Genomic DNA, 18745 nt, shown 5'->3' on the forward strand with positions numbered 1-18745 from the left:
TTACAATTTCATATTAGAAAATATCTCGACTCCACATAAGAAACGGTTTTCTCTATTCGCACATTCCATAGACTGGTGACCTAATACGATAAATACGCAGTCAGTAATTCCATATATAGGGTTCGAGCTTCGATCTCACCCCCATATGAAATTTATTGACCCCGTATATATATAGTATTAGGTTACTAGCACACTGTGTAACTAATGATCCATTATTTTTTTGTAGTAGTAATTTTGGATGCATATATGGGTCTGGGTGGCCGAGTGGCCTATGTAGTCAAACTACTATATCACTACCGTGTCATCACAGAGGTTGTGAGTTGGAATCCCGCACGTGACAGGTGCGCTCGACGCCAATCTTAAATGACTAGGTTTGTCAGTTTTCTTTCCGACGGTCGGTGGTACCCTCCCGGCACTGTGGCTCCCTCTTACAATAAAAACTTACCATACGAAATAGCCAATAGTATTGAAAGTGCCGTTACATACCAATCAATTACTCATTCAATTTTGGATGCATGCAATTTAACGGTTCCCATATTTATATTGTACCATCCCCTACCGTCGTTTTCATGAACGTGAATAAGTAGTCAATATCATGAATATGTTATAACTTACAAAGATTTATAATTGTAATTCAGCATCTAAGTCGTTCGCATCAAGGTTTTTTTTTAATTGTTTTATCTTCAAGTTTTATTTAATGTAAATGTCTATTAATTTCAAGTTATATTTTTTATACAAATGAACTAAGGGGTAAAAAATGAAGTTGGGTACTGTAAATCAGATAGGTTAAATACGCCGTTTCAGAATCTAAAGGACTGTGGGTAATTGCATTGATCGTATCCCAAATGGAAAACATCGTCACGTCATTGGTTAATGCTCAATTGTTTGGGGTGTTGTTAGCAAATCACGGCGTTTTGGTGTACTCATTTGATAATCATTACCCAGAATGCATTAGATTCTGAAACGGCGAATTGTCTTCGTACAAAATGTATTTAGCTCGAACAAGAATATACACTTGTAATATATTTTTTTTTATGCGATAGTTTGTACCACTCAAATTAATCGGTTTCTATAGAAGTGTTCCGGAGAGTAAGCAATTTCTACTCCACTAGTTGTACCCTGCGAGTTCTATTATGTTTTTTGTTTTTTTTTGTTTGTTCATTTATAGATAGAAAATCGCCCACTATGGATAGATGGATGGATGGTTTATCGTCCTGTGGCAAATTAATTATTTCAAGCAGACATGTCTTTGATCTTATTCCTTTATACCACATGCTAAGCAGAGAAGCAGCAAATATCAATTGTAAAGTCTTTGGTTGGACCCAACCGGTAATCGAACCCCAAGTTCTCCTGCAATCGAGGCGAGTACGCTACCACGAGGCAAACACTGCGATTCCCTTCCACCATCGCCAATGACACTAACAAACAGTTATAAGGATTAATGAGAACAAGGATAAGCTATCAAGTATTAGTCAAAAGAATTTATTGAAAAATGTAAATGTAATAATTTCATTTGACATAAAATCATATATCAAAGAGTTTAATATCATCATCATCAAGACACCAAGCCGGCATCTTTTGCCATACCATAAAATATACTATTCTTATCTAATAGTAAATTGGTTGGTGAGTCAAATTCCCTGATTTGTCCACAATCTAACACCATAATTCTACAATAGAAAATATGTTAGCGATTTTTTATATCACATGTATAATTAGATTTGTATTTGAAAATTGAAAGCACGACGAGCACTGCACGATACAATTACAACAAGACACGAGTTGTCACAAGGCATATCCTTAATGAAACACAAATTGTTTAAAAGTTGTTCGACATTTTTTGTCAAAAAAGGGGGGAAAAGGCTACGCAAAATCATCATATAAACTGTACTCAAACAAAAGATATTGATGATAAAGAGTTCTCTTGTGGACAGTTGTCTCATTGGCAATCATACCACATCTTCTTATTTTTATATTGAGCACGTATAACATGATTTGATCAAAAGTATATTAAACTGTGTTGTGTTAGCTGAAAATCAGTCACTGTGAAGGCTTCAGTGTAATTTTCGAGAGAAAAAAATAAATAAAAAGAAAAACTTCGATGTGCACCAAACCAACGAAGAGAACATTTTATATCAACCTAAATTAAAGAAAAATTTCACCCCACCATGTATTCCGTATGTAATTAACCTCATACATGGATGGGACTCGTTACTACAATATCACTTTATATTCAAAATTCAAAGAACGTAACTCTGTCAATAAGAGGTCACATAAAGCTTACTGATGACATATTCGTTTTTCATATAACTCAAAATATGAACTTTGAATAGAATGTGCTTTTTTTATTCAGTCCATTCTGTTTTTTATATAACTCAAACCATAGATAGGATTCGTCACTATAATATCACTAAATATAAAAAGTTCAGGGGACGTAATTCTGCCAATAATAGGTCATTTAAAGCTTATTGATGACTCATATTCTTTTTTCATATAACTCAAATAATGAACTTTAAATAGAAAGAGTTTTTTTTTAGTCGGTCCATTATGTGTCTTAATTTCAATATACGGCCAAGTAACATCTGATTAAAATTGTATTATAAGAAGAACAGAGAAAGTACCAATGGGATAATAAAAAAATCATAACCTCATTAAAAAACTTATCGTGGCTAAAACATGCATGCCGAAAAGACAAGCAACACAAACACTCCATAGAAAATAGATACATTGATAAATAGGTACATTGAGCAACACAAATCCATCAATAAAATTAAACTAAGGTCTTCCGGAAAGTTACACAGTTCATGCTCCACTGGTGGCACTAGTCATTGTAAGTAAACAAAAACGTTGATAAGTCGCATGATGTTATGTCACAATTGATACTTTTTTTACAATCAACATACGGACATGTGTACAATGTCTGTAATCAGCTGCGTTCTTTTATGTTTTTTACCTGACACTATCTGTTTTTAATTTTATACATGTAATTACTACTCATAGTGTACTGTTACAGTTACCTAGTATAGTCCATTATTGTATTGAGCCTATGAGCTATAGTAAGTATAGTGCAGTCTGCAAATTCTGTTCTGATCGTGGTTTGTATGAGGTCATCTGTTTCTAAATCTACGGCAGCGGTTGCTTCATCGAGAACTAAAATTCTAGTCTTTCTTAGTAAGGCTCTTGCAAGACAGATTAATTGTCTTTGACCGACACTAAAATAAAGTTGGATAAGAATATTGAGATGTACATTCAAATTATTTCGTGATTGATGACCACAAAATTAATGCTTAATAATACCGATGATAATGCTTTAATTGAAATGGAAAGAACAACATAAATACGTTGTAATTATGGCACCCTCAACGGAGTTTGGGTGACATATTGTTATTCTACGTTTCTTTTTATGGCACCCTGTACGGAGTTGGGGTGACATACTGTTATTCTACGTTTCTTTTTTTTATTATTATTTTTCTTCCACTTTTTTTGTCCAGCTTATATCTCGGAATTTTATGAACCAATGTTAATGGAACTATACAGAAATGTTAACCAGCATGTGCAGATTTGCAATCGGGGTATGGCTTTTCAAGATGGCCGCCGTTACCATGGAAACAGCAAAAATGTCCAAAATTTCAAACTGCTCCAAACTTAATGAAACTTTACAACAATGTTAATTGGCATGTGTAGATGCGCTCTTTGACTTTGGAATTTTTAAAATGGCTGCCGTTACCCTGGCAATGGGGGAACGAGGGTGCCATCCGTTATTGCTCGCAATTATAAATCTAGTTGTCATTGTTTTCTATATGAGAATAATAAGCCGGAATATCCACAATTATTCCTGTCTTAGTCTCTTTTCTTGTTTCTTTTTCTTTTTTACCATTTAATAAATAGTACGTTCATTGTTGGCTTAAATGTTAACTGGAATTCAACATATAGTTATCTCGAGTCAAAGCGAGTACGGATAATATAAATGTACTAATAAACCTTAATACTAAAAAAATGCAGAGAGTCAATGAAGCATTTCAAAAGGGCGTTAGTATAACCCACACTAGAATGACCCGAATGTTCGTAAAATCATTACTTATTTCTTCTACATCAATGGACTCATTTAGTGGGGATATTCAAAATGACATTGTCAGACATGAGTCAACAGAAGGATGTCAATATAAGTGGTGTTATATTGTTTTCGTCGTTTTTCTGCATAGCATTATAAAAGTAGTATAATTTTGTGTTTAATCAAACATTATAATTTTAACATTTTGGTTCAGAAAAGAAACTGTGACCAATTTCAACTGTTCAATTACTAATGTAAACCTTAGGTTATCTCCTCCTTCAGAACACTGATGATCCAGTCCGTCTTTTAAACCTATCACAAAGGCTTTCAGATGCGCATGGTTGAGGGCTGTCCAAATATCTTCGTTAGAGTATTCATCAAACGGATCCAGATTCATTCTCATTGTTCCAGAAAACAGAACTGGGTCCTGTCAAGTTAAAAAATAACTAGGAAATGTATTTTGCTATACAATAACAAGCATTCTGTGAGTATTGCCTGGCAATACATAGTCCCCTACCGGTTTATAAAATTCACTGTACTAGAACAAAATGCTAACTTGATCAATAACTTGTCAAAGTGTAAACTATATAACAAATATCAAGTCAATATCTTCAAGCATTACGGGAAAAAAAATGTGGAAAATTGATTATTTAAGGATCGTTACTCTTCACAAAATCATCAGACCAGAACAAAATTCGAACTTGGTCTGTATTTTGTCATGATAAAACTACATATTAGCCATCAAATCAATATCTTCAAGCATAACAAAAAAAACCTGCTGAAACCTGATTATTTGAGTGAATTTTCTAAGTTCAAGGACCATAACTCTGCACAAAATCGTCAGACCGGAACAATTTCGAACTTGATCTATAATTTGTCATGAAAAAAAAAACAATATACAAAAATATCAAGTCAATATCTTAAAGCACGAAGAAAAAAGTTTGGAAAACTGATTAGCCGGACTGACGGATGGACAGACAGACAGACGGACAGACGGATTGCAAACCAAAAGTCCCCTTCGTCTTAGAAGATGTGGTATGATTGCAAATGAGACAACTCTGCACAAGAGAACAAATGACATAGAAATTAACAACTAGAGGTCACCGTACGGCCTTCAACAATTAGTAAAACCTTTCAGTATATATAGTTTACTATATTATATTTCATTTTCAAATACAAAAATGTTTTTGTTGGCGTATCTGACTTATCTGTATGCAATGTTTTTATATGAACCCAATTATTGTCACGTTAACCGAATTATGTCTCACATTATTTTGGTCAATATAACGGAACTCGTGTCATACTAGCGTAGGGTTCAACGAGTCTTTAAAACAGGTTCATATCACCAATATCTTCGAAAAATGGCTGTACCAAGTCAGCACGACATCCTATATATTAAATCTTAGTTTTTACATTTGTGCATATAAGTGCATTGTTATATACATATATATACCTGTGGTATAATAGTTATCTTTGACCTCAGATCATGAAGTCCTATCGTAGAAATATCGATACCATCTATAACGATACACCCTTGAGCTTTCTCTAAGATTCTGAAAAGGCCCATGGTTAATGAGGACTTTCCAGCTCCTGTTCGACCAACAATACCAATCTACAAAGTATACTGTTCAATGAAAATTCATGCTAGCATAAACATTCGGGAAAAATGAGATACCGGAGTAACATATAGTTAAACTTAGGCAACACGACGTATGCCACATGTAGCGCAGGATATGCTTACCCTTCCAGACCATCCGAGATCAACTCTATTTTTGGTGGGGTTATAGGGTTGCTCTGTTATCAGATTGTATATAGTGTTTTATAAATAGAGGCAACAGTAGTATACCGCTATTCGAAAATCATAAATCGATTGAGAAAAAAACAAATCCGGTTTACAAACTAAAACTGAGGGATACACATCAAATATAAGAGGAGAACAACGACACAACAGAAACTCAACACTAAAATGCAACACACACAGAAACGAACTATGATATAACAATGGCCATTTTCCTGACTTGGTACAGGATAAACGCGTTAAGCATTGTCGTTTCGTCGTCTGTTTGTTTTGTGCTACGGAGTGGCAATTTCCCTGGACTGGTGAGTTTTAAATGTTACCTTTGTATCGTTCGCGTCGTTTTTTTAATGTCATGCATTCCCATGTGAATAAATAATGAGTGATTATTTTAAAACTTTATAAATTTTTAGTATGACAAGCATAAACGTTTAGTTTAAACATATTTTATTTGTTCAAGTACAAATTGGATAAGACACAAGTCAAACAGACTTATGAAGTCTTCTCCACAAAAGACAGAAAAGTTTCCCTGGCTTTCAGAAAGAAAACAATAATACAGAAAAAATAAATATATAAAAATAAATAAATGAATATTTAGAAAACAAAAACAAAAAATAAAATACAAAGTAAACAAACAAAAATACAAAAAAAAAGGAAGACTTTTACTAAGATGATGATGTGTGTGTGATCATGGTTTGCTATCTAGACAATTAGAAATAATTAGCATAAACGTTCGAGAGTTAGTCACGCGACTGTTATACAAGTGAGAGGTTTAGCTAGCTATAAAACTAGGTTTAATTCACCATTTTCTACATAAGGAAATGCCTGTACCAAGTAAGGAATATGACAGTTGTTTTCCGTTCGTTTGATGTGTTTGAGCTTTTATAAGGGACTTTCCGTTTTGAATTTTCTTTGGAGTTCGGTATTTTTGTTATTTTACTTCTCATTGTCGTTTGTTGTTCTATAAATTTGTTTATTTGATTATTCAATACAAATTTATGTTGAAGTGAAAATGTCAAGCTTTTACGTTTATGTAAACGGTTGTTATTAAAAAGCAATGCAATAATAACACATTATGATATTCAGTCAGCATCTCATAAAAAAGACGAAAGATAACAAAGGGATAAATCAAAACTAATAAGGCTAAGACCAAGTAATTCTAAAAAACTAAATACTTTGTAGGTGTTTCTGTGTATTTTTCAATAATGTACACGGTGCAAATTGTACTACACTTGATGCGTATTTCGATACTGTATGCCCCTTCAGTGATGATTGATCAGAAAAATATTTTAAAATTTTAAAACAAATATTGAAGAGTTGATTAAACTGAAATGACCTAGCGTGTAGTAGAATTCGGATATAACTTATCACTACATGTGTATACTGGGCGGAGACATATTCCTTAATTTAGAATAATTTCCATTTTTTTACATCAAGTATCATTAAAATAAAACATGCATATTTTCCTGCAAGTACATGCTGCTAGCTATATATAGACTGGTGCTATCCTTTGGCTAATTCTCTCTATTAATATAATGTTCGTTTCACCATTCGTTCTTAACTTTAAAACTCATAATCAGAGGTATTACAAATGTACATGTAATCTGATACATATGGATTCATAAACAATCGGAAATGCATATATTTCAAACCGAGTAAGACAAGATGCAACTCCTCATACTGTATCCGTTTCTCTGAAATCTGAAGAAGTGTGCTTTTCGTAACTGCTAAAGTATAACTTTAATACAATAAAAGAGAGGCAAGAGATACCAAAGGGATATCCGAACTCATAAGTCGATACCAAACTAACAACGCCATAGCAAATAGAAACGAAATATGACAAAAACGACAAACAACAGAATACAAAATACAACATACAAAAATTCACGACTAAGTAACACGAACCCAACCACAAACCACTGTGAACTCGGATGTTCAGGAAAGGTAAAGCACATGTGGCACCCTTCTTGTAATTCATGTAAGTATCAACTCAGAGATAAGTCCATTATGTGATTTCACATTCGAGGAAAAGAAGACAGGATCGTGGTAACGACGGTTGGAAATTTGTGAAACAGATATTCCATAACAGTCATCAAAGTCGTGTTGGCGTCTGTGCAATTTTAGAATGTTACTACATAATAGGTTTATGTAATATTGTATCTGTTAAATGGTATTATCAGACAGCCATGTATAATACTGGGTCTCTAGTTGAGCTACTGTATTTGTGTTTTGTTAACTAATCCCAGGTGTTACAAATGCTATTGTTATTCATAATTATATTAAAATAGCATTCCAGAATTTAGCACAATTATTATAATTATTAAAAGTAAAATAACAAAAATACAGAACTCCGAGGAAAATTCAAAACAGTTTAATTCAAGACAATGTATTACTAACCTTTTCACATGGAGCTATTTTACATGAAATGCTTTTCAAAACTAATTCAAGACCTTCCCTATAGCGAACACCATAATTATCCATTTCAACTTTTCCTTCGTTTGGCCAATCATGTTCTGGTCTTTTATTTTCCACTATCCAATCAGCCTGTTTGAAAAAAGAAAAGAAAAGACAAAAAATTAGTGGTATTTACAATGAGTATAAATATTCTTTAATGGCAAGGTTGACCTTAAATGATTTTAGATATTTAAGGTAGCTTTAGGGCATATTACTCTTCACGTGTTTAGTCCTGGCTTTCAAATGTTTACCGTTCTTGATGAAGCTTAATCTGGAAATTGCTTTGAACGCAAGAAATTGGTAAAGTGTAATGTGCATGTACATATGCTTATTTATAAACAATACGTGCATGTTATTTCCCCCATTAGATCGAATATAAACTTGAATAACTGAATTATTGTCATACTGTAATAATTTCCCTTGTAAATGAGAGGTGGAAGATCCCAAGGGATTTTCAAACTCATAAGTCAGAGATAAACTGACAACGCCATGGCAAAAAACGAAAAACGACCAAAAGACAAACAACAGTTTACAAAACACAAAATAGAAAAATCTAAAGACTGAGCAACACGAACCCAAAAAATTGGATGATATTCAGGTGCTCCGGGAGGGTTAGCAGATCCTGCACCAAATGTGACAGCCGTAGTTGTACTATTATATAATTAATTGATAAGTTATATCGTATATTAATGAATAACGTAATCGTATAGTTGTAATAAACTCTTTAATAACATGAATGTGATCTAAGTTTATTTACTTATACTATATGCTTATCTTCCAGCCGTGTTGAAGAAATTACTCAAATGAAAAGATAAAGATGTTATTAATCTACCCAAGGAGTAGAATACCTTAGCTGTATTTGGCAAAACTTTACGGAATTTTAGGTTCTCAATGCTCGTCAACTTCGTACTTTATTTGGCCTTTTTTAACTTGTTTTGATTCGAGAGTCACTGGTGAGTCTTTTGTAGACGAAATGCGCGTCCGGCGTACACAATTTTTATCCTGGTATTGATGATGAGTTTATATAGTACACAATCGTAAAACAAATCACTGTTAAGATCGTACCTCTGTAGGTGTTTCTGAGTATTCTTTAATTCTCTCTAGAGATATAATATTCGTTTCTGCATTCGTGGTTAACTTTACCAACCATTCGATGCAATTAGTCACCTATGTTGTATTGAGAAGAAAAAAAATACGATCATACTGCATTGCATGTTAATTTTTGCTATAAAGAATTACACAGTAATCAAAACGGAATGCTAAATATGTATTTGAAGTATTTTCCGAAACATATTCCAACACAAATAATGATGGGAAATACTCGTTCAATGATCATTATGCAAAATATGGCCAGCCAAAGACCCTTTCATAAGTTTGCGCATATCTTTTTCATATTATCTCTAAAATTTATTATACTAAGCTATATCTCAATTTTCACTTCTGCGCCACCGACCCCACTGGCACTTTTTTAATCGCAAGCCACATTAGAAAAGTTACAAAAAATATGATTCTGGTATTTTTGTGTTGCTCCATCCTACGATCTGTATTGTAGTTTGAAAACTGTTTCTTTGGCAACGGAAATTTATGTCTTTTCTTCCAATTAATATTTAATTGTCTCTTTTGTAAATTGTACTTTTTACTTACATTCAAAGCATACGTAATGGCTAAACCAACTATCCCTGGTGAGATATCGTCCTTATTTACTACAACTAGCAAGCAAACACACAATACTATAATGCTTCCTAACCAGTCTAATCGGATGTGTAACCATCTGTTTAGGAAGAAACGAAAAGTTTAACCATTTATTGATATTAAGATGTTGTGTGTAAAATGACATCATGTACATTAATATTACTGTGTTAGGATACTACCACGAACTAGGAAAATTCATATTATAATACTGTCAATAAGCTACAATGTTTTATTTGTTTGTAAAAGTGTTTCATTGGATATACGTTGCTAAAAAAAATTCTTCTGCAATTTGTTTGTAGTGGTTTGATCTAATATTGCTTTTGTTGCTTTATAATGGATATATTTTTTGGATTCGAGCGTCACTGATGAGTCTTTTGTAGACGAAACGCGCGTCTGGCGTAAATATAAAATTTTAATCCTTGTATCTACGATGAGTTTATTATGCAATTTAAAGCAGAAATGACAGTGAGAAGTCTACAAGAAAGAGTTCTGTCAATAAACAAATCTCGACTCGCCTTGATATCAACCTTATTTGGTACACACCCTGTCGTAAATAACGCTATGTAACAAACAGATATGACCAAAAACAATCAGCCGTGACGAAACAAACCAGCCACATTGTACAATGTTGTATGATCAAAACATATATATTATACGGTCACAATGTCTAACGGAGAGACAGAAACTACATACTTTTCAACTGATCGTGCAAGAGAACGACGTGTGTTAAGTACATCAAATCGACGTGCTGATTCAATCATAAATCGTTCCTCCTGTTGAAAGGCCCGGATTGTGGAACATCCAGAAATGGTTTCCCCAAAATGTGAAAATATAGGGGATCGAGCTGCTGATGCCATCATCCTTAATTGTCGAGAAGTTGAAACGTACAATCGCTGAAAATATATCATAAAGTCGTTGTGAAAGGAAAGCACTGAAAGCATTTAGTATGAATTCTGAAAAGTATATAGTTATTAAATCAAAATGCAGAGGATGTTATGATTACTGTTGCAAATATTTTTACGTTTACGCTACACATTACGTTTATTTTCTATATCAAACGAATCAGTTAGAAGGATGATATATCGTTTGTAAATAACGATTTACATGAATAAGGACCGTTATTTAGCACATACGTCAAAACCAAATAACTAGAAGAAAAAAAAAATTAAGAAAAAATTAAGTATATAAACCGTTACGTTTGACCCAGGTAGTTGAAGTTAAGCTTTATCATAAACAACAATTTACCTGTAAGGCGAAATACACAACCGTGACTGGAAGCATTATAAATAAGAAATGAGGCGTTCCAGTACTTATTACAACTGTATTACACACAACTAAAAACAGACATATGACCACGTCTTTAAACTGGTAGATCAGTTGGTCGTCTATAGTTTCTATATCCTTCGAGAACCGATTAACAATCCTGCCTACTGGTGTGGTATCGAAGAAACTCATTGGAGATCTTAGAATGTTACGTAACAAGTCTCTATGGAGCTTTCTTGTTGCCTTTATCAGTCCATAAGTAACAAAGGTTTCCGTAATAAAGATTGATACACCTACATAAAAGAAGGCAAGTGTATTACTCAGTTTCAAAATCACAAGAGGACACACGCCAAATAAATATTGCACCAAGGCCAATTTTGCCTAGTTTGTCTTGATAAGTGTCTTATCTATACATTATTAAGTGTTAGCAACAGAGAGAAGCAATAATAACATTAACGGTTCCAATATTTCTGCACCATTGATGTGCATTTCGACGATAAATGTCTCCTCAGTGATGCCCGAGCCCAAAATATTTGTAAATTCAAAACTTTATTATTGTTTTATAGTTTTGAAGTGTAGAACATCTTTCAATTGATAATTCTAGCCATTCCTTCCTTATTTCTTTACAAACAATGAAATGTTTAATACATAAACTCATCATAGATACATGTACCAAGATTAAGGGTGTTCGCTCCTCTTGTTTTTGAATTTTTGCCAGATATTCGGAATCCTCTGGTTTTATCCATGTAGTGCCATTAACATTTTTTGCCCGCAAACCCCTACTTTTCTTTTCAAATTTTTAATACATATAGTTTATAAAGCCATTTTTGAAAATCTTATAAAATTCTTGTTATTTTTTCATATTTTTTTTTAAAGAAAAAAGGAGCCGATGTTAATTTAATGAAAAATCTAGAGAGCATCACTTCCCGCCAAATTTTTAAAGGTTTATATCTTGAAAACAAGCCCAGGGACCCTACGTTTTTTCTGCTTTATTAGTTCCTTTATTCATATAATTACAATTTATAACAGTCTTTTAAAAATCTTGTTATTTTGAAACAGAGTAGCAAACATCCTTAAACATTTGTACATTAGACACTCGTTTTGTCTGTAAAAGACACATTTTAGTGACATACGAATCAAAAAGAGTTAAAAAGATAGATAAAAAGTTAGCAATTACGCTCATGTCAAGTTAACACTGAATACTCGGTTCTAGCGAAGATGGTCCGAATAAAAGGACATAACCCTTCAAAATCAATACTTTACTTTTACATCATATGGTACTTGTATTAACCATTTCCATAGATAGGTTCTAAGCTTCTTAGTAACGCATATAATAGTAAATATAGAACCACTGATCAGAACCAACATCTTTTCTGTTATTTGAATTACCTCTAAAAAGTCCTATAGCTCCATATATTCCCAGTCTCATGTTTCTTTGAGTTTCATTAACTGTTCCGTTTGTATGATCTTGTGTCCATTTACTTAGCCATACATCCAAATACATCTCCGCTACTTCATGAACCATATTAATTGTTAATATTACCAATGCAACCTTAAAGCCAACAGCTCTTGCATAGGTCATAATCACACTTAATTTTACCTGGAATGAATACAAATACGTTTTTATTAAATAAACCCTCTATCTACTACAACTGTTGAGAATTAATGTAAAGGATGAAAGAAAACTGTACGCATCAACTATTAAGTAACATTATCATCCTTATCACTAATTTTGACAAATATATTATCTTCAACAGAGCTCCAATCTATAATCCGTAATCTACTTGCCAATGTTTTTTCCCGATGGTCTTTATAATATATCTTAATGACTGTAAATTGATTATTTGCCTTTATTCATTACTATAAATCCCTCAGGCAAAGTTGATCTTACATGGATTGTGCTATTATTTGTTAGGCCACTTTTTGTCAAATAGCTCTGTGCGTATTTCAGTTCCTTTTTATCAGTGGCTGTAAACTATTTGGATTTGAAAGTTCCTAAATCAAAAAAGCGCTTTGATTCCGAAGCAAACAACTAATAGAGTGTTATTTTCTGATTGAAGGTATTACATTTATCATTAAAAATATCACACGTACCAACTTGATTAACATTTATCAATTCAGAATGACTGAAAGCGTAATGCGTAAAACAGACATACTTAAACAATTCCTGACATACAATACTTGCATTTTCTTTTGTTCAATTAAGTAACGCACACGGGACATGATATGGTTTCCCCCTCTATTTTTACCCCTTCGCTTTGTTATCATGTGGTCATGGTGATATCTACGTTTCTTTTTCAACGCATGGTTTTTATTGAAATATGATGTATGTAGCAATAACGTAATGAGTACTAGTTCTCCATACCGATACTGACTCTGTATTCTCCTCCTGTACCAAGTTATTATGTAACAAAACTTCTGACGACTCGCTCTCACATGACATCTGTCGTGACATCTGTCTGGCTATTGGTATATTTGAGTTATCACTTATACTGTGTACAATATCTGAATGTGAACTGGAATGATTAAGAGTTACAATTACCTATTTAGAAATCCATTTATTTTGAATTTAGAATATGAATTTCTGTTAAAATGAAATGTATATTAGCAAAGCCAGTTCAAGAATGTATTTGTGAAATGACCTAAGATGTATTATATTTTTTCATAGAGTATTGTCTTTGATACTCGTCAGCAATAAAGTTTATACATGAATGCATTAATGTGTTGCATGGTCGGTAGAATTTTCGATATTTGAAGTATTGGACTAGTAATTCTATAATTGTTTTGATATTGCTGTGTTTTTTCTTAAGTTGTTATCGCTTGTTTAATACTAGCATTACCAACCGCATAACCATAAGAAGCGCACGTGTGGTGCATAGACTTAAATTCGTACGCTGGCACCGTCTGTCTACTTACCTATGGATCATTGTCTCGTCGTTTGTTGGTATTCCTTCTAATGTTCTGTACGAATCTATGAAAGAAAAAAGCCAATGAAAATTTGTTTTCCTTTTAATGTATCTTTTTCAACTACAATGACAAACGTTGTATGCTTATTGATATTAAACTTTAAATATAGAATGAATTAATAATATAGGAATTTTCTATTCACAAATATTATAGAAATTTGGATATCGAACAATTTACGTCTTGGAATAGAATTATGCTTTGTAATGCAAAATTGAAAACGAGAGACGGACGATACGAAAGTCTATCACTGACAACGTCAGAGAAAAAAAACGAAAATCGGCCAAAGGACAAACAACAGCCAACACAGATAACACCAAAACCAATGAATGAGTAGCACGAAAACCTGAAGGTGATATGAGGAGCTCCAGAAGGGTAAGCGTAGTCTTCTTCACATGTTTGCACCCATAGTGTTTCTCATATTAGAGAAAAAATCACCGATAAGTTTATTGGGGAATGTCACCTTCGAAAAAATAAGGACGACATTGTGGTCAAGACGATTGGGACATATGTGTCATGATTTGTTCGACAGATGTTCCATTATTTGGTTACTTGGGCATTTTTATATTTGGGATTCTTAAACAATGACGGACCCAAATGTGAGAATAATTATTGCAATTTCTTGAAATTAAATAAATTGCGAGTAGTTTTGTTACAGCGATTTTCGCAATAGGTAAAAACATCGAACAATTTCTGAATTTTTAGTAATTACTTCAGATATCCATGTCAAAATTAAGTTGCCGGAATCGATCAAACTGTTTAGAGATGCTAGGTTCTATTCTAAGAACAATTTAATCATTTTTCAGAACTATATCTTTGTTTTGTGTGTTTATCTAAATCTATGACAAACGAGATGATTTCAACTTTCTAATTGTCAACTTTTCCTTTCTAAACAGTAACATACACTCAGTCATAGTGAATGGCGTGAATAGCGTTTTTGTTTTCTTTTTTTGTTTCTTTGTTGAAATAGTTTTTATAGTGATTAAGATTATATTACAGTGTTGACTGCTGTACCTCAATGTTTGACGCTTTTAAATATTATGTCTGTTTGTTTTGCTCACATATTGTTATCACTTAGTATAATGGAATTCTATGCGACTGTCATACAAGTGAGAGGTTTAGTTAGCTTTAAAACCAAGATTTATCCACCATTTTCTTCATAAGGAAATGTCTGTGCCACGTAAGGAATATGACAGTTGTTCTCTATTTGATTTCGCCATTTAAAAAAAGACTTTTCGTTTTGAAATTCCCTTGGAGTTCGGTATTTTTGTTACTTTACTTTTTATATATCTGATGTAATACGTATACGCTCGAGCATGCTTACACTTTACGGACTTCATAAGTCAGGAACCTGTTGTTCAGTGGTTGTCGTGTGTTGATGTGGTTCATCAGCGTTTCTCGTTTTTTATATAGATGAGACCGTTGGTTTTCCTGTTTAATAGCTTGCTGTTCGGTGTGAGCCAACGCTCCGTCTGGAAGGCCGTACTTTGACCTTTAATGGTTTCCTTTTTTTCTAAATGTGACTTAGATGGAGAGCTGTCTCATTGACACTCATACCACATCTTCTTATATCTATTTATATACAAGGCTGCTCTCCTTCCACTAAAACCGTATCCGTAAGTTTAAAAAGAAGAACGACTGAAATCGACTCCTAATCGTAATCTTGATTTGTCTCGTTTTAATCGGTTTACTACATTTGATCATTCATAAACTACATTTGACTTATTTAACCTTTGTTTTGTGCATCCTTAGTGCTCAGTTCCTCCGCCATATATGTTTTCATGAATCCTGCAAAAGGTCCATCGTGCCCAGTGAGTTCATCAAATGATCCTATTTCTCCAATTTGTCCATCTACCATTGTTATGATAATGTCGACTTTCCGTATGAAATTAAGGCCATGCGTAACAAGTATTCTTGTCTAAATTAATGAGAAATCACTTATGGAATTAGCATAGTTTTTAAGGAATATCATAAAAGTCACAGTTTTCTGTTCTTCATAAAGTAAAATATTCTCTTGAAGAGAACACCTAATTTCTATGAATTGACTGGAATTAAAATGTTTAAAACTAACGTAATCGTAAATACATGTAGGTAATCTGAAAATAAATAAAATCACCACAACCTAACGTTTCCATGTCTAGGTCATATTTAGTACAGAATAACTTCATTCTACTTGAATTAACTAAATAGCGGTTTAATTGAATTGTCTACTATATCTCCTCGCATAGCAAAATGATAGTAATTGTAATTGTAATTGTAATAATTATGTCAATTGTAAATGTAAAATAGAGCAAACGATTGTAAAGGTATTCGGAAAATGTTCTCATAACTACCAGATATGCTTTGTGCCCGTTTCACAAATAATTCATTAGACGTTTAAAGTCTGAATCAATTCTCATTTAGGCACGTTGGTTGAACTATCATTTACAATTTCAGAAGGTATTTCCTTATATGAAAGACAATTCAAAAGTTTTTCAAGCGATATTTACTTTACAGCTATTTGAAAAAAAACATATCAATACCAATTCCACAGCACAGGAGACCATCTCCGTTATTAAGTGGGGTTTATGTTGCCCGATGTTTGTTTGATGTGTAGTTTTTTGAAAACTTGTTTTTCTTTCTCCATTTGTCGTTTCTTTCAAGGTGTTGTCGAGTTATGTTCATCTTATTTTTAATAATTTTGTATCATCTGCAACTTTGTTGAAGACGTGCGGCTCATTAGGAATCAGGCATTCGATAAATGCTTAATAAACGTATAACTTAAGATAAATAAATACCTTTTCTTTTAAAAGCCCATTTGAGCCTATGATTTTATCAAAAATGTGTTTGCCAACATGAGCGTCAACAGCACTCAAAGAATCGTCAAGTAAATATATGTCAGCATTCTGATACACAGCACGTGCCAAACTGACTCTTTGCTTTTGTCCACCACTTAAATTTATGCCCTATATATAAAATGAAATGTAAAAAGCAGACGCATTATATCTGTTTGATATTATAATAGTTCAAAACGACATGTATCGTATGTAAACAGAGTTAGAACAGAAAAATCGAAAACAAAATCAAAACCAATAAAAGAGTTCCAATGTCCCCCGCGTTGCACATATTTTATCCATCCAAGATAAAAGGGCAATAATTAAAAAAAAACATTTTTTTTCTTTTCGTTCAAACTTTTAATAAATATCTTAAAGAAATGAAGGCTTCAGAGCAAATGCAATGCAATTTCCGTTATAATTATTATTTACTAGGAGCAAAACTCGGTAAAAATATTTGATCATACCTATTTTAGAAACAGTCAAAAGTAAAATAACAAAAATATCGAACTCCAAGTAAAATTCAATACGGAAAGTCCCTTATCAAATGGCAAAATTAAAAGCTCAAACAAATCAAACGAATAAATCACAACTGTCATATTCCTGACTTGGTACAGGTATATCCTTTGGAGAAAATGGTGGATTAAACCTGGTTTTATAGCTAGCTAAATCTCTCACTTATAAGACAGTCGCATCACATTCCATTATATTGACAACAATATGTAAACAAAAACAAACAGACATAATAGGGTAACATGTCAAACATAGGGATGCAACAATCAACATTGTGTTATAATCTTAATCACTATAAACACAAACAAATATGTCAACAAAGAAAAATAAAATAGCATATAGACAAAGCATATAATCAAAAATGAAAACAAAGCATATATGCAAAAATGAAAGAAAAGAATACAAAAAATGATGATAGCACAATAACACAATGGCAGAATGTATAAATACCGTGCCACGTCCAGAGGATATTAGCAAAAATGGACAAAACAGTAATGTAAATAAATTTCAAAGACAATTAAAAGAGCACTATAACACGTAATTAAGATGATACTGCTGATATAAATTTATGATATAAGTTTTATCAAATTCTAGCAAGAATTACACACATGAGAGCGCCAATATTATAACATATAATTATTATTTCCAAGGGGCATAATTCTATTAAAAATTATTGATCCGCACTGATTTGCGAACTCGTCCAAGACATTGCTGATATAAACCTACGACATAAGTTTCATAATTTTCTGGCAAGAATTGTACACATGAAAGTGCTAACGATGCAATTTTCAATATAACTAATGTTTGCAAGGGAAATAACTCTTTTAAAAATAATTGATCGGCACTGATTTTTTAACTCGTCCAAGACATTGCTGATATAAACCTATGATTTAAGTTTCATATATATCTGTCAAGAATTGTAAACGTGAGAGCGCTAACAAGACCAGACGGACGGACAGACGGACAGATTGAAGTTCGGGCGGACGGACGCCATGTATTTCTATGTCATTCGCAACGCGTTCCGCGGTGGACAAAAAAATTAGTATGCGAGTCATATAAGAAGGACTTAAACGGCCATTGATTTGACCTACCACACTCTTCATTTTCTGCACAACGTCATGTATATGATAGCCAATCGGAAAAGTTTATAATAACAAATCACCGTTTCAATAATCTAATGCATTATATATTAGATTCTCA

At 32.9% G+C, this 18745-nt stretch overlaps 1 protein-coding gene across 3 annotated transcripts in view; it reads right to left on the reverse strand.

Annotated features, from left to right (window-relative positions):
• Positions 1-1461: 1461 nt before the first annotated feature.
• The window catches only part of LOC127709225 (multidrug resistance-associated protein 1-like), a 40248-nt gene continuing 22964 nt past the window's right edge, over positions 1462-18745 (reverse strand). For 2 of the 3 annotated variants that reach the window (XM_052214629.1, XM_052214630.1), the window contains 14 exons: positions 16997-17164; positions 15951-16137; positions 14172-14226; positions 13621-13771; positions 12645-12855; positions 11238-11548; positions 10686-10885; positions 9945-10071; positions 9366-9467; positions 8244-8390; positions 5505-5663; positions 4312-4478; positions 3018-3212; positions 1462-1670 (listed from right to left, as the gene is read on the reverse strand). In XM_052214629.1, coding sequence (XP_052070589.1) covers positions 1556-1670; positions 3018-3212; positions 4312-4478; positions 5505-5663; positions 8244-8390; positions 9366-9467; positions 9945-10071; positions 10686-10885; positions 11238-11548; positions 12645-12855; positions 13621-13771; positions 14172-14226; positions 15951-16137; positions 16997-17164 — 2295 coding nt within the window. In that variant the 3' untranslated portion in view covers positions 1462-1555. Of the gene's footprint in view, positions 1671-3017; positions 3213-4311; positions 4479-5504; positions 5664-8243; positions 8391-9365; positions 9468-9944; positions 10072-10685; positions 10886-11237; positions 11549-12644; positions 12856-13620; positions 13772-14171; positions 14227-15950; positions 16138-16996; positions 17165-18745 lie in introns of those variants that run through there. The other variant, XM_052214631.1, reaches the window with a different exon arrangement.

This window comes from Mytilus californianus, unplaced genomic scaffold, assembly GCF_021869535.1.
Source record: "Mytilus californianus isolate M0D057914Y unplaced genomic scaffold, xbMytCali1.0.p SCAF_7, whole genome shotgun sequence".
In the NCBI taxonomy this organism is placed as follows: Eukaryota; Metazoa; Mollusca; class Bivalvia; order Mytilida; family Mytilidae; genus Mytilus; species Mytilus californianus.